The following is a 13741-nucleotide window of genomic DNA, read 5'->3' as shown; positions in this document are numbered from 1 at the left end:
GCTTGGGCCTCAACAACTTGGGAGTCTCGGATGTCTTCGCAACGAGGCTGATCCCGAGATCGCTCTTCAACCACGAACAAGACCTCCTCCCAAAGGCCATGATGCGCGTCATGACCGAGCTGCAAGTTCCAGCTACATATGCGATCCTGGGGGGCGGAAAAGTGCGAGAACCCCAAGACAGCGCTGTGAATCCGGCGTATCGCGACGGACTGTGGCTGCTCGTATCGCCCCTGACTTGGCGGGACAATGCGACGGTGGCGGAGATGAGGGCTGCTGCGAATCTAGTGTCGCAGGCGAACAAGCTCTTCATCGATCTCACGCCGGGCTCCGGGACTTACGTGAACGAGGCCGATTACAACGAGCCCAATTGGCAACAATCCTTCTTTGGGAAGAACTATCCTCGCCTGTACCACATCAAGCGCAGGGTCGATCCTATCAATCTCTTTACGTGCCATCACTGCGTGGGTAGCGAATTCAACTGAGAATCCAGTGAAAAACATAGCGATTCCATACAAATGTTGAAATGTTACAGTAGCGATTCATTGATTCAAAAATGAAAAGCTAGGGTTCATGAGATGGGGCTCCTTGGTTTCGTTCTTGGGCTCTGAATTGCCACTCTAGCAGCTGCCAAGACGGTGAAGCGAGACGGTGAGTCGATCCTCTCCACCTGCATTTTCGATTTAGCCAGGGATTAAGCGACGATCTTGCCAATTCCAGTCAAGGTCAGCTGGAGGATGGAAGGTTATGTACGCTTGGAATGGGGAGGATCCCTGTGGGGATGGAGACGCGGCATTGTGGCCGGGAATCACTTTTTCCTCCCCAAATGACGATGGCTATCGAGTGGTCACGGAATTGTGAGTTTTAATACCTCTTATCACTTTGATCGTCACTTTCTTCTTCTTTCCCAGGGAGCTCTTTCAAGTGTCGATCATTGGAACGTTCCCGATCGGTGTCACAAATTTGCTGGATCTCAGGAAACTGTGGGTTGGTGTGTGTTGATTTTCGTTTACTGAGTTCTTGCGTTCTTCTCTGGAAGGGACTTGCATGGCAACAAACTCACCGGACCGATTCCTCCTCAAATAGGACGGCTGGAGAACCTTGTAACCCTGTAATGCTATTGCCGAAAAATTCATTCATGAAGAGAATTGGTCCATACTGCTTGGACAGGGCCTGCCATGAGAGGAAGGGAATTCCTGCGAGATGACGGAGGTGTCCAGGGAGGGGCAATCCATGTAAGCAGCTTAAGGCGCAGGAAATATTTCCTTAAGGCATAAGAGCAAGCAAGACCCATAATTGTGAATGTCTAAAATTTGAGAAGCAAATAGCCCTTGGCAATTATATGCTTGCTTCTTTGAGACTTGTTTGAGATTGAATTCTAGTCAGCCACAACTTTGACGAGTGCCACACTTGAATTGACTATACAACAATCTTTCAAGTCATTATAAATGGACTCAAAGAAAAATCTGTGGTCTTAAATAGGCTTTAAAAGATCTTAAACAAATTTTAAATCTTTTCGCAAACTTCTATATATGTTTATGATAAACAATATAAAAATTTAATTTATAGAAAACACCACTACTGTTGTTGACTCCTAAAAGTTATATACTAATACTAAATTTATTTTTTATATTGTTAATAATAAAAATATATGATTGCAGCAACAAATGGACTGCCAATAGGGCAGTAGTTTCAAGCAAAGGATGCCCGCAAGTGCTTGGAGTGAATGTTAAAGATTGGTGTATCGTCTTCAGGAATGCAAGGCCAAGGAGATGTAGCAACATATAGTGAAAGCAGCTAAAGAGCTTGGAATCATGCAAATCTATGAAGGGGATGTCGCTTAGTGATTTCTTGAGGCTAGAGGGCCTAGCACAGGATTAGCTGGCAAATGATTGGTTGTTGGGGACAAGGGACACAAGAGTTTGATGGGATATAGTGGGCAAAAGAAATGCATAATCCCGTGGCACCGCACCCTAAATGTTTAATGACGAACTCTAAATTAAATGTTGTTAATGGATATGTTAATGACTATAATTTTATAATTAGCCAGTGCTATAATTTATAAGTATATAGGTTTTTCCTCATTGATTCTCTTTAGTATTATGGCAGTATTCTTTTCTTATTGAAAAAACTAATAGTAAAGTAAATTCTTTTACTTTTTGTATTATGGTCTTCTTCCAAAAGAGAGAGAATATGAAAGATGTCATCGACCAATGAAATATCAATCTGATAATCGGGGTTGTAAAGATATTGCAATACCACAAAATCTCTTAGAATTAATACTTGGTTTACAAATAGTAATTTCACATTTGCTCAAATGCTTGTTGGTGCATTAAAATGCCACAAGATTAAATTCGTATTGAGTGTAATATTAAAAGTGAGTACATGACAACAAATTGATACAGCTTTTGTCATGATATTTGTGTTTTCACATTACGATTGGCTTCTGATAGTTAGCCGCATTCACAAGCTCAGACAAGACGCCACGCGTTTCTCTCATTTGCACCTTGAAACGACTCAATGCGCTTGATGGTAAAAAGCTCTGTAGCACAAAGCTTCCTCATGCTTTTCCAGTAGTCGCCATAAAGAACAAAACCAATGTCTCAGAAGTTGTAGCTGTACTCCCCCATGGTCAAGTATGGCCTCGATGCAAAATTTGCATCCTGGATCTTTAGTACCTCTCTCACTAGCTCCGAACTGGAGATCACCACAGCTGGTACCATTCCCAGGCGTAAAAACACAATTGGTCCATACTTTGTGGAGAGTGTCTGGAATGAAAGGTGTAGCATTCTTCCCAAGAGATGCAAGTGACCGATAAGAGGCAGCCCCTGGAGGCAAATTAACAACGCTTGAAAGATAGCACCAAGAGGAGAAGAGTGATTAACAAAACAACTGCGTATTGAGCAACCTCCGTTTCTGATTGAAAGTGTCAAACGTGACAGCCTGAAGGATGAATTGATGATCTATCCATAAAGCTGTGGTTGCATCTAACAGTACATGCCAGTGGTTTTCACTTGATATTTTAAGACGTATGTTCTGCTGAACTATTCTGATTCACTTACAATGGATGGTCCGCTTAAAACTTGGTGGTCCAAAGGTGACGGTTTTATGCAATTTTTAGTCAAGATATTTTATGGAGCCTAGAATAGCAGCTTCTATGTTGAAAGTCGAAGTGTAGTCTTCATAAACATCCCATAGTCTCATGTTGACCTCACAAAGACAATGTAGATTATAATTATGTCTTAGTTTTATTATATTCTTATTTTTCTTCAAAGGCTGACAATTTGATTAACATACCACCGAGCTAAAAATATTAAATATTCTGACTAGACTAAGAAGGACACCTGTGAAACATGCTGGTGTGTAATCTAGTTTACAAAGTAAAGGCCAAGAGAAAAATAGCTGGAAGTATACCGATTTTCATATCAAGTTTGATAAATTTTGGATCTGGTTGAGTTTGTTTGAACTTGCCACCACGTTGCAACTTTTCGGGTCCAACACGATGATGGTGCGCTTTGGATCCAGAATCCAAGTCCCACGAAACGTGCCTCCACCCAGGGGGTTATCCATGCCATGGTAGCGGCTGCTCGCATAATGGAACACCAGATTCGCTGGGATTGTGCAGGAGAGAACATCCAGGAACTTCAGGAAAGCTTTCTTCCCATTCCGGGACGCTGGCAAGGATATCGCGGTAATAGATGAATTCGTCTTCCTTGTCCTGGATCATCCTGCACGTAGTGTTCACGGCGTCCTGAAACGTCTGCACGCTCGGATCGGTGAGCAGCAGCACGGCCGGAAGATTGTTAAACTTCTTCTTGTAAAACTCCTTGGGAAACGAGAAGACGTCATTCACCATCCACATATGATCGAGCATAGCGTTCTGAGCCCTGATGTAATCCAGGGACTCGACATCCTCATCGTCAAACGAAGCACCCATTGCGTAGATGAGTGGCAAAATGAAGACGTTAGTCCTCCGGTAGAGCTCGTACTCGTGCGTCAAGTCGTCACTCAAAATGCTTCTCGCCCAGCCCTCAACAGTGGAAACCGTGCGCCTGAACAGCTCCGGCTTAAACAGAGACCTCAAATCTTCCATCAGATCGTGGCACGCTCGATAGGCAAGAATGTCCGGAACTTCCGCGAGCGATGCGGTTCCATAGCAGAGGCTAAGAAGAGTGTCGAGATACGATGTCGCGAGAGCTCCCCCAGCAACCTCGTTGTCATCAAACGGATCGTCCAGGAAGGCAGTGAGCCAGGCAAACTTGGCCGATGCCAACATGTTCGCTTTCGGAGCGTGAGGCGTGGAGAGGCACGTAAACATTGGAACTTTCCACTGGACCAGGCATTTCTTCTCCTCCGGACTGAAATCCCTCCTCATGCATTTGAATGCCCACTCGTTTGCTTCCTTGGTGATTGACATATAGTCCGGATGCCTTTGGAAAGATAGAGAGCATGGTATCTCCGGAAGCTTGAAACTCGTGAGAGCAAAGAGATGTTCTACCGCTGGTAGCTTCTGTAAACACGGACTTGCCATTTCTTTAGAGATGGTTTCGAGATATTTCAGAGCTCTTCAATTTATATTGCTAAGTTTCACTTGATCATGCTGTCTTGCTTGGACTGACTTTGATTGTGCAGGTTGAACCGGTGGTTGTCAAATCACACCTGGCAAAGAATAGACCGGTCAATTATTCACTGAAAAAAGGACTACTCTCTTTTGTTCTGAGAGAATATAATGAATGAATGAATAAAATGATATCAAGACGTCGTTTGTGGCGTAATTCAACATGGGGTTTCTAGCATGCGCGATTGCTCTTCATCTATGTTCTCGTCTGGGGAATTCCAGGTGGAGGGCACCGCCGTCTCAACTTGACAGTTTTCACCCAGTGGGTCTCTTCCATTGATCGGACCTCTTTGGGAGGAAACCCCATCTCTCTCTCCTTGCACTGTCCAACAAGTATGGACCGATCTTCTCTCTCCGGCTGGGAATGGTGCCTGTGGCGCACAGCTTCCGCATGTTCTTCCAGTAATCGCCGTAAGGCGCGACTCCCATGTCAAGGAAGTTGTAGAAGCTGTACTCCCCTGGCATATGCAACGTCCTGGGTTTTGAAGAGCTCCTTGGCCAGATGGGCGCTCGCGACCACCACGGAGCTCTTCACAATCAGGCGCATGGATTCTTTCTTGTGGGTGCGAACAGAGGAGCTCCGTGAGATGCTATCGGCGCTCTTGGATTCTTCTCTGGATTGCAAGCCCGTCAACATGAGAGACATGGTCATGACATGCCTGTTCAATGTGGTCACCCGGATCTTGATGAGCAAGAGGTTCTACACGTTTGTGAGAGACGAGGCAACCATGGATGACTATCAATCTTTGCCTGCAGCTTCTTGAGCCGTGGGATCTTCCAGCCGATGCATCTGAGCCACCATAGTTGCAGCTAGACGTGCAAACGTTCAAACGCGTCCACGTTTAAATGCCGTTTAAAACGTTTTTTTCAGGACAATCAAACGTTTACATGTTAAAGCCTAAAATGATTAAGAAAACACTAATATTTACTAAATACACTTTAATCTGATATTAAGTTTATAAAACCCAACCAAATAACATACTAAAACAAATGAAAGAAGAAGCCATTTTAGTCGTCTTCCGATTCCGAATCATCTTCCATTCCTTCATCGATGCTAAACTCCTCAGGAGCCTGATTTGGTTCCTCAAAAGCTTCTTGCAGATCCAAAATCTTCTTCCAATGAGGCTCCAACTCCAGCTTGTCTATATCAATCTCCAACATCCTCAAACCTTCACTCTTCAGCTTCTGAGCAACCCGCAAGTTTGTGTGAATGTAAACCAGCTTCTCAGCATTTTTGGGAAGCAAGCGGGACCTGCGCTTTGTTTGTATCAAGCTCCATGAGCTCCAATTCCTCTCGCATGGAGAAGCGCAAACAACCTAGCTTAAAATCCAGAGAGCCATGCGACGTAGATCAGGCATCTCTAAACCAAAAGAACTCCACCAAGTTACTGGAAACTTTCTGGTCTCCCGATCCTTGGCAACAGGTAACCTCATTTGCCGTCCAAGCTGTTGCCGAAACCTCTCAAACTGTGCCTGCAATCTCAGCTGCAAGTCCAGCTCACCTCCGCTATAAACATGCATGTACTCCAACCAGTTCCCGCATGCCTCATTGTCCAGCTTGTCGTTCTCTGGGTTATCCCCCAAAAACAGAGGATGAAGAGCAAAAGCAGCTCCATGAATGACATTGTGCATTTGATACCACCTTGCCTCCTTCAGACCGTGTGATTCAAGTAGGAAATCCTTGATTTGTCCCACTTCCTCATGTGCATAAATTCCGTTTCGAGCTCCCTCGTCCATCTTCTCGATCAGCCGATCAACAGCTTCAAAGATGAGGCCTGAAGTCGCCCCCTCCCGATCAGCAAGTTGAAGAACTCGAAGTAAAGGTCCAAGCAAAATTAACAAATTCTCGCACCGCTCCCAGAACGAGTCATTGAGAACACAAGATCGCAGCTCCAGGCCCTCCGGCTTCTTAGACCAGTCAAGTCGCTCCCATTCTTGGCTCACCACCATTCTTCGAAGCCCGGAGAGATTCGTGGTTTCCAAAAGCTGAGACATCACGAGAAAAATATAAGCAAACCTCATGGTCACAGGCTTTATCAGGTCCCGTTTGCAGAAAGTTCTATAAAGAGCTAGAACCCGTGGTTTTGAGGTGATGAAGGTAACTATCTTCACACAGCCATCGACGAAAGGCTGCACCCAAGACAGAGCTCCAATATCTTCGAACAGCAAGTCCATAACGTGGCAAACGCAGCGAACGTGTACAATCTGTGGAAACTCCTGCTGCAAAAGCTCCCCCATGACCACACAGTTGCTTGCATTGTCTGTCACCACCTGCACAACGTTTTCCGCACCAACCTCGGCAATCACTTGTTTCAGTTGCTCAAACAACCATGCTCCGGTTTTCTTCACATTCTTGCTGTCCACAGCCTTCAGGAAAATTGAGCCTCTCACAGAACTGACCATGAAGTTGATAAGAGACCGCTTCTTGATATCAGACCAGCCATCCGTGACAATGGTACAACCATATGTCCTCCAACTTAGCCGCACATCTTCAAGCCGCTTCTGAATGTTGTTATATATTCGTTGTAGCTCAGTTGTCCGCAACTTCTCATATCCCATGAGGTTGTCAATCGCTGGATGCCCCACTTTTGCGGCAACTTTCAGCATTCTCTTCAAGTTGTCTCTTCGGATTGTGTTGAAGGAGATGTTCTCGGCAAAGAAGAACTCTGCAACAGCATCATCCAGTGCCTCAGCCGAAGCAGTATCAAAAAATGTCACCAAATTTCCATCCGAGGATCTACGTTTCACTGCTCTGCTTGTCCCAGCACTGGACCAGTTCTCTGTGCTTGCCACCATAGATTCTGCTGGCCCCCCTGAACCCTGTGCGGCTTGCTGCAGCAGATGCCCATCATCAGCATCTGCTGGGTCTGCTAGCTCGAAATCGGAAAAACTGCTGCGAGCTTTTTTAAGAACTTCATAAGGGATCTCCCTCATTGCCTTGCACGTTTTCACACCTCTTGCCCGAACTCCAGCGAGATGTGCTCGCACTCGCTCCGCTCCCCCAGTGTGAATCTCATGACAATACTTACATGTCCAGTGCCACTCTGCTCGTATCACATGCTTCCAGCTCCAGCATTCGCGGCGTCCTCCAATTCCTGACATGACCCTGAAGAAACCCTAAAGAAACCCTAAAGAAACCCTTGTTTCTTTTTGCAAATAGTGCAAACGTGTTGGGAGTTTAAAATGGCGTTTTTTAACGCGTTTAAAATGTTACGTTTTTTTAGTTTCATACGTTTTCCGGCAACTATGTGAGCCACGGTGGGACAAACTCGCTGATGTGAACCATATTGCGAGGACAGTGTCAAGGCCAATAGCATGGTAAGTTCTTCCTCTCGTGATTTGATGTCTCTTAACTATATATGCCAGGAGCTTATATCTGGTGGAACAGACACAAGTGCTGCTGTGATCAAGTGGTCAATCCTGGAGCTCCTTCACCACCCGGAGATGCTAGGAAAAGCTCAAGAAGAGATGGGGAATTCTTGCCTGGTTGGAGAAGACAACATTGTGCAGCTCCATTATGTGCAAGTAGTGATCAAGGAAACCTTTTGCCTCCATCCTCGCATCTGAACTATAGGAATATTCCAAGAATATTTTATGGCTTGGTTTAAATATAGGATATAAATCTTAATAAGGAGTATGGTGTTAGTAATGATGGCTATAACAAAGAGGAAATTTTTTTTGATGATGTTGTGTGGAAAACATTAAAGAGGTTAAGGATTCTATCAATCTCATTAAGGATTTTTTACTTCACATATACCCTTAAAGTTAAATCAATCTCGTGTCCGTGATTACCATTGGTATGTCAAACATGCTAATAATTATAGTATTGTGAAATGAAAGTTGCTACCACGTGTTTGTGACACCCAAGAGGTTAATTTTTGGTCAGAATTGTGGGAAAGTTATTAGTCTCATAACCCTTATAAGGAAAAGGTGAAGATTGACTTTTTTGTGATTAAACTTATGGATTATGCTTCTTTGTGGGGAAGAATTATATTAAAGCTAATTTGAAGTCAACTTCTTGGAATAATTTGACAAAAGTTTTCTACACTTTGTTTGTCAAGAAATTTGAAGAGATTGATCTTATGAACTAGTGGCTAAAGATTAGGTAGGGGATTTTATCTTTGAATGCATATACTAAGAATTCTGTGATCTTTACCTTAGTTTCACAGGCATCTATAATAAACTGCTAAAGGTGTAATATTTCATCAAAGGTTTAAGCTTGGTGGATGTGTAACAAAAGGTCAAAAAAGATTTTTTAGCAATGTTGACTAATGCTATTACTGAAGCTCAGATATTTTTGCCTAAACTACTTATCAACTCAGTCAACTATGGTCAACATAATGGTCAACGTGAAAGTCAACGTAATAACATGCTTCATATTTAGGGAAGAAAAAGCTATTGCTATATTGGGGCTCAAAAATGAAAATGGCAATAAAGTTAAGAAATTTAATTTAGACCAACAAAAGAAGAACATAATTATTTTCATTGTCACAAGGCTCAACATTAGGGTAAGAATTGTCCTCTTGCAAAAGGGTGAAGGTATTGATGACATTAATTATACTTTTATATGAATTTAAATTATCAGTTTTTCCAATATTCTTGTTGTCAAAAGGATTTTCAAGGTTGTTTTGCTCATTGGCAAGAGTTCCTATAGGAAATGTTTGTTAAAATTTAATACAAGCATAAAGGTGACAATAAAATGGTTAATACATTATCTAGAATGGTAAAGTCCATTTGGTTTGTAAAGCTGTCCAACAATCTTTTAGATGAGTTTAAAGAGTTTATTGACTTCAGCTCCTTTATCATTGATATTTGTGTGAAGGTTTTGTCGAGGGACGCCTCTACAGATTTAAAAGGTTATAAATTTGCATCATTTCTGAAATCCTAGTGAAAAAGGGATATATAGTGGTTCTTCGTGTTGACAAACTTCATTGAATGGATTTTGATTGAGTATTATGATGTGACAAGTGCTAGACATCTGGAGGTACTAAGAATATATCTGTTGGTGCAAAGGTATGTTTTTGGCCTGAGATGAAGTTAGATATTAAGAATTATAAATATGGTTATTTGACCTGCTAAGCAGTCAAAGTTGATCATTAGAAGCTCGCTAAGAATAAGTGGGATAGCATCTTGATGGACTTTATCATTAGTTTACCCAAAACTTTTTAAGGAAATGATGTTATTTAAGTTGTTGTGGATTTTTTTATGAAGATGGCTCACTTTTTCCTAGTAAAGATAGCAATTAAAACTTTTAAACTTGTTTAGTTATTTGTAAGCTAATTATTCAGTCCCATGTTCATGTCCAAGTTTTGGGAAATGGTATTTGAGAAACTAATATTAAGCTGAGCATAAGTAGTTGTAAACATCCACAATCAGATAGGCAGACAAAACATATGAATAAGTTGTTGAAAGATATGCTAAAGTCTTTTATAGGATATTTGACTTGTCAAGGAGTATAGAAGTACTTGCCTTTACTTCAATTTACTTATAATAGTGCTTATCAAGTGGATAGTCTAAAGTTGAATTGAGCTCAACTCAATACAAGTCAATGCCGTTAACTAGAAGCCTTATAAAAGAAATCTAAATTGAAGAAATGAAGGTTCTAACAAACTTTAAAATATTGAAACATAGAAATACCTTGGTCAAAAGTTTTTATTGGAATGAGCCATTTAAAAATGAGAACCTATCTTTTCTAAAGCTATATTATTTTACTATGACCATTGTTACAGCTGTCATATTTTGATTTAATTACATATTTTGAATAATTTTACAGCTAATATATTTACATAATTTTCCTTCATTCGAAAGTTTTTTCTAGGATTCTTGAAAATATGGAAAGAAAGGAAAACAAAAAAATTGTAAGTAAGAGTTGTAGTATTAAGGAATGTGAAAATGTTAACTTTATTTCACTATCACAATCTCTATATTACATTTTTGATCTTTATTACCCATTCTGGAGACCAATATCACTATTGATAAAAATGTTTTTATTACTTCTGAAACAATAGTCAAGAGCAAGAGAAATGAAGAAATGAATAACACGGTGGAGAGCACAAACAAATCTACTTTATAAACCTTTTCATGAAATTTTTAATTTATATAATAATTTATATAAAAATCTCCACTTGATTGATTATATCCCAATCCTCTCATATGAGAAAGGCAAGGTATATTTTCACAGTGAATCCCCACTAAGAGTTTTTGGGAGTTGTTTTTGAATAATAATAATAGAAATTGAAATCACTCAAAAGTAATCATATCAAAGAATCCAATCTATCTACATTTCCAAGATTGAAAAGTATTCTCATATAAAAAAAATGCTAAAGTGCAAATATACCCCACCATTATAATGTGGTCTATAGTCCTAGAAAGGTATATATGTAAAAAACAATATATGCTTAGTGGAGTATATTATCATTAGAATGATAGAGCATTTGTATACATGATAAGTTAGAATTCTAGAACCTTTTATGTTTGCAAGTAAGCTATGATTATGAAGCCCCATTTTCAAGATTGACACTTCATGAATCTAAGTATTATTAGTGTCATAATAAATAATCTTTCCTAAGACAAAACTTAGTATATAAATTAGCAAGAGAAGTTATAGTTGCCATAGTTCTTTTGTTGAGCTCTTTGCAAAGCTGAAAGGTTTACATAAAAATGGTTGAAAGGAAAGTCATTGCTATTCGTACTTGATCCCCAGTATTTCATATTAATCTCCACCTCATCCCCAAGTTTTACCAACATTTCAACTTCACCTCCACATAATAATCCTCTTTCTGTTGGGGGCTTTAGTGAAGCTAAATTAAAGCTCCTTATATATGAAATTCTAGATTTTCTTACTAGAAAGGGATTGCCTTTAGCACTTCAAGAGTAGTGCTATATGTTTTTGCAATATTCTACTCCTGACACAACAAGATAGTTTGAAAGCATAGAATGTTATTATATTTGATGTTCAATATACTACTTTTTTTTGGACAAGACAAATGGCTCTATAGGTCTATAAAATTTTCTTGAGCATTGTAGCAATTTCCCAATAATAAGTTTAGAAAATATGCACGCATAGATGTATAATAAATTCAAGAATGAATTACAGATACATATACACACTATCACTTCATGGTGAAGAATAACATCCTCTTGGGAAACATTGCATTGGCTAGTGCAAAATATGGGGTTTTCAAGCCACTCTATAGTGGAAATGTAAGATCTAGGATTGCTTTATTGTTTTTTTAAAAGACTATATATATATATTGAAATGATAATAGTTATAGATAACATATCTTATTCTAGAGTGGAATATCCACTACAAAATGATTACAACAAATAAGGTATTAGAAATGTAATATTCAATTTAGGAATTACTTGAAAGAAGAAAATGTGTAGGCTCACTTGCCGGCCTTCAGATCAACGCAATAGTCATTCTAATTTAATGGGAATTAGTGAACACATTGAGAGTTTGATTCTAAAGTACCCAATATGCCTTTTTGTCTTGGGTCAAAAATTCATTTCTATAGGTTTCAATAATTTTCTTGAGCACTGCCACAATTGCCACACAAACAATATTATCACTTCACATATAATTATTTATAAGATATTGAAAGATGAGATGGCAACACAAAAGTGCTATAGAGTGATGGTGATAAGCAAGAATGACAATTTGCAATTATGATATCTAACACTGACAGTGTCACTGACATTTGACACTATCATAGACATTTTATAACACTGTCATTGACATTTGATATATAATAGGTTTTTTATTTCATATAAGGATGCAATTAACTTTTTCTTGCCTCATCATCAACATATTGATTTCTTTTATGCCTCCTCCTATATTGGTATTATGGGGAAGATTCACCTTGCATTTATTGGGCAATGGTTTTTGCATAGTCGGGGAGACTTCTAAAGCCTCTAATTCTAAAAACTCTAAATGATTATGATCTATAAAATAGAACTAAGTATGTATTGAAATTTTAATAAACATAATTTACCTCCTTAAGGTTGTAGGCAGCTCACGAAATCCTCTGAGCTGATGTTTGAAAAAGTCAATAACAAACACCCATTTACCAGAGACATGTGGTGCCTCCACCATAGAATTGCAACTTGCTATGCAATCAATTACAACACCATCTAGTGGGCAATAGAGCTCAAACAAGACTTGCATCACCGATGGAGTTCAAAATCGATACTCTAAAAATGTGTTATGGATCTGTTTATCCACAAGGTTGGGTATGATGTTAGTGGAATTATCATACCCAGGAAAAACATATGCCACATGGTCATTATCATGAAACGCATTATGCACGTTTCTATAAAAAGCATGATAGGTCCACATCATAACCTAGAAAATAAGAAAATTTATAAATTAGATTAAAATATAAAAATACCTACTCACCTTTTTAGGCTTCCCTTGGACACTTAATATCGATGCCAATAGGATCCATAATGCATCTGGAAGAGAAAGACTTGAAATGAACTTTTGTTGCACACATCATAAGCTCATATATCTAGTTGAGGTTGTTGGGTAGGATAAAAATGACATAACCAACTTTAAGCATAAGTGTTTCTGACAAGAGGAATGCATCATGCATATGGTCAAGTGTAAGAAAGTTCCAATCCTCAACTTTCCCATTAATATCTAAAAGACTGTTTGGAAAGTCAAAGAGAATGAAGTACGTAACTAGAAGTAAGGGCTTTTGTATCGTTTGGCACTAATGGTCCAACTAGTGCTGTATATCCATGTTTATATCATCTTCTATGAAAGATGTCAGCAATCTATTATAAAAGCCAATAAAGACACCCACAGAGCCTTAGTGTGTTATTGGGGAAAGAGGATGAACTTATAGAAGAGCTAAGTGAATGAGAAAACTAAGGAATAATATGCTATTATCATATGGCATGTTGTCAATGAGAGTTCCTCCAACTCCTTATCACAAGCATCTCGTTGAGTTGGAATGAAATTACTACCAACAGTCATTTTTACAAAAAAACATGTGCTACCACCTTTGCTTTGCAAAAGTCATTTTTGCTTACGGCGAGGTTAACATGATATTCTATGAACCACTTGATCATTGTCATTTGCTGGTGGAATCTGATATGGATTCTAGATGTTTGATGGTGGAA

At 39.7% G+C, this 13741-nt stretch overlaps 3 protein-coding genes across 4 annotated transcripts; 1 reads left to right on the top strand and 2 right to left on the bottom strand.

Moving 5' to 3' along the window:
* The first annotated feature begins 579 nt into the window (after nucleotides 1-579).
* LOC9634539 (leucine-rich repeat protein 2) lies at nucleotides 580-1315 on the top strand. 2 transcript variants are annotated; one of them, XM_024686958.1, is made up of 4 exons: nucleotides 580-648; nucleotides 728-854; nucleotides 909-980; nucleotides 1037-1315. In XM_024686958.1, the coding sequence occupies exons 2-4, from the start codon at nucleotides 745-747 to the stop codon at nucleotides 1110-1112; spliced, it is 258 nt and encodes an 85-aa protein (XP_024542726.1). In that variant the 5' UTR covers nucleotides 580-648; nucleotides 728-744; the 3' UTR covers nucleotides 1113-1315. The 2 variants fall into 2 exon arrangements, with proteins under 2 accessions (XP_024542726.1, XP_024542725.1); XM_024686957.1 differs by having other exon boundaries at nucleotides 718-854.
* A 1153-nt stretch (nucleotides 1316-2468) lies between these two features.
* Nucleotides 2469-4528, bottom strand: LOC112350551 ((E)-2-epi-beta-caryophyllene synthase-like). Its single transcript, XM_024686894.1, has 3 exons — nucleotides 3601-4528; nucleotides 2676-2825; nucleotides 2469-2539 (listed from the first exon to the last, which is right to left on the bottom strand). Exons 1-3 carry the CDS (start codon nucleotides 4526-4528, stop codon nucleotides 2469-2471), a joined length of 1149 nt encoding a protein of 382 aa, XP_024542662.1.
* A 1095-nt stretch (nucleotides 4529-5623) lies between these two features.
* LOC112350550 lies at nucleotides 5624-7717 on the bottom strand. The gene is made up of 2 exons (XM_024686893.1): nucleotides 5997-7717; nucleotides 5624-5867 (listed from the first exon to the last, which is right to left on the bottom strand). Exons 1-2 carry the CDS (start codon nucleotides 7715-7717, stop codon nucleotides 5624-5626), a joined length of 1965 nt encoding a protein of 654 aa, XP_024542661.1.
* Between the last annotated feature and the right edge of the window lie 6024 nt (nucleotides 7718-13741).

The sequence above is a fragment of the Selaginella moellendorffii genome, unplaced genomic scaffold (genome assembly GCF_000143415.4).
Source record: "Selaginella moellendorffii unplaced genomic scaffold, v1.0 SELMOscaffold_51, whole genome shotgun sequence".
In the NCBI taxonomy this organism is placed as follows: Eukaryota; Viridiplantae; Streptophyta; class Lycopodiopsida; order Selaginellales; family Selaginellaceae; genus Selaginella; species Selaginella moellendorffii.
The sequence above is the reverse complement of the archived record's forward strand: the minus strand, read 5'-3'. Positions and strand labels throughout refer to the sequence as shown.

What these genes read in the sequence shown, in the direction of transcription:
- LOC112350551 (XM_024686894.1), bottom strand. Translation starts at nt 4,528, where the DNA reads ATGGCAAGTCCGTGTTTACAGAAGCTACCAGCGGTAGAACATCTCTTT. An exon ending in GCACAATCCCAGCGAATCTG is followed by an intron (nt 2,826 to 3,600) that starts GTGTTCCATTAT and finishes ATTTGCCTCCAG; the next exon opens with GGGCTGCCTCTTATCGGTCA. An exon ending in GTTCGGAGCTAGTGAGAGAG is followed by an intron (nt 2,540 to 2,675) that starts GTACTAAAGATC and finishes TTTGTGCTACAG; the next exon opens with AGCTTTTTACCATCAAGCGC.
- LOC9634539 (XM_024686958.1), top strand. Translation starts at nt 745, where the DNA reads ATGTACGCTTGGAATGGGGAGGATCCCTGTGGGGATGGAGACGCGGCA. An exon ending in TATCGAGTGGTCACGGAATT is followed by an intron (nt 855 to 908) that starts GTGAGTTTTAAT and finishes CTTCTTTCCCAG; the next exon opens with GGAGCTCTTTCAAGTGTCGA. An exon ending in TTGCTGGATCTCAGGAAACT is followed by an intron (nt 981 to 1,036) that starts GTGGGTTGGTGT and finishes CTTCTCTGGAAG; the next exon opens with GGACTTGCATGGCAACAAAC.
- LOC112350550 (XM_024686893.1), bottom strand. Translation starts at nt 7,717, where the DNA reads ATGTCAGGAATTGGAGGACGCCGCGAATGCTGGAGCTGGAAGCATGTG. An exon ending in AGAAAGTTTCCAGTAACTTG is followed by an intron (nt 5,868 to 5,996) that starts GTGGAGTTCTTT and finishes AACAAAGCGCAG; the next exon opens with GTCCCGCTTGCTTCCCAAAA.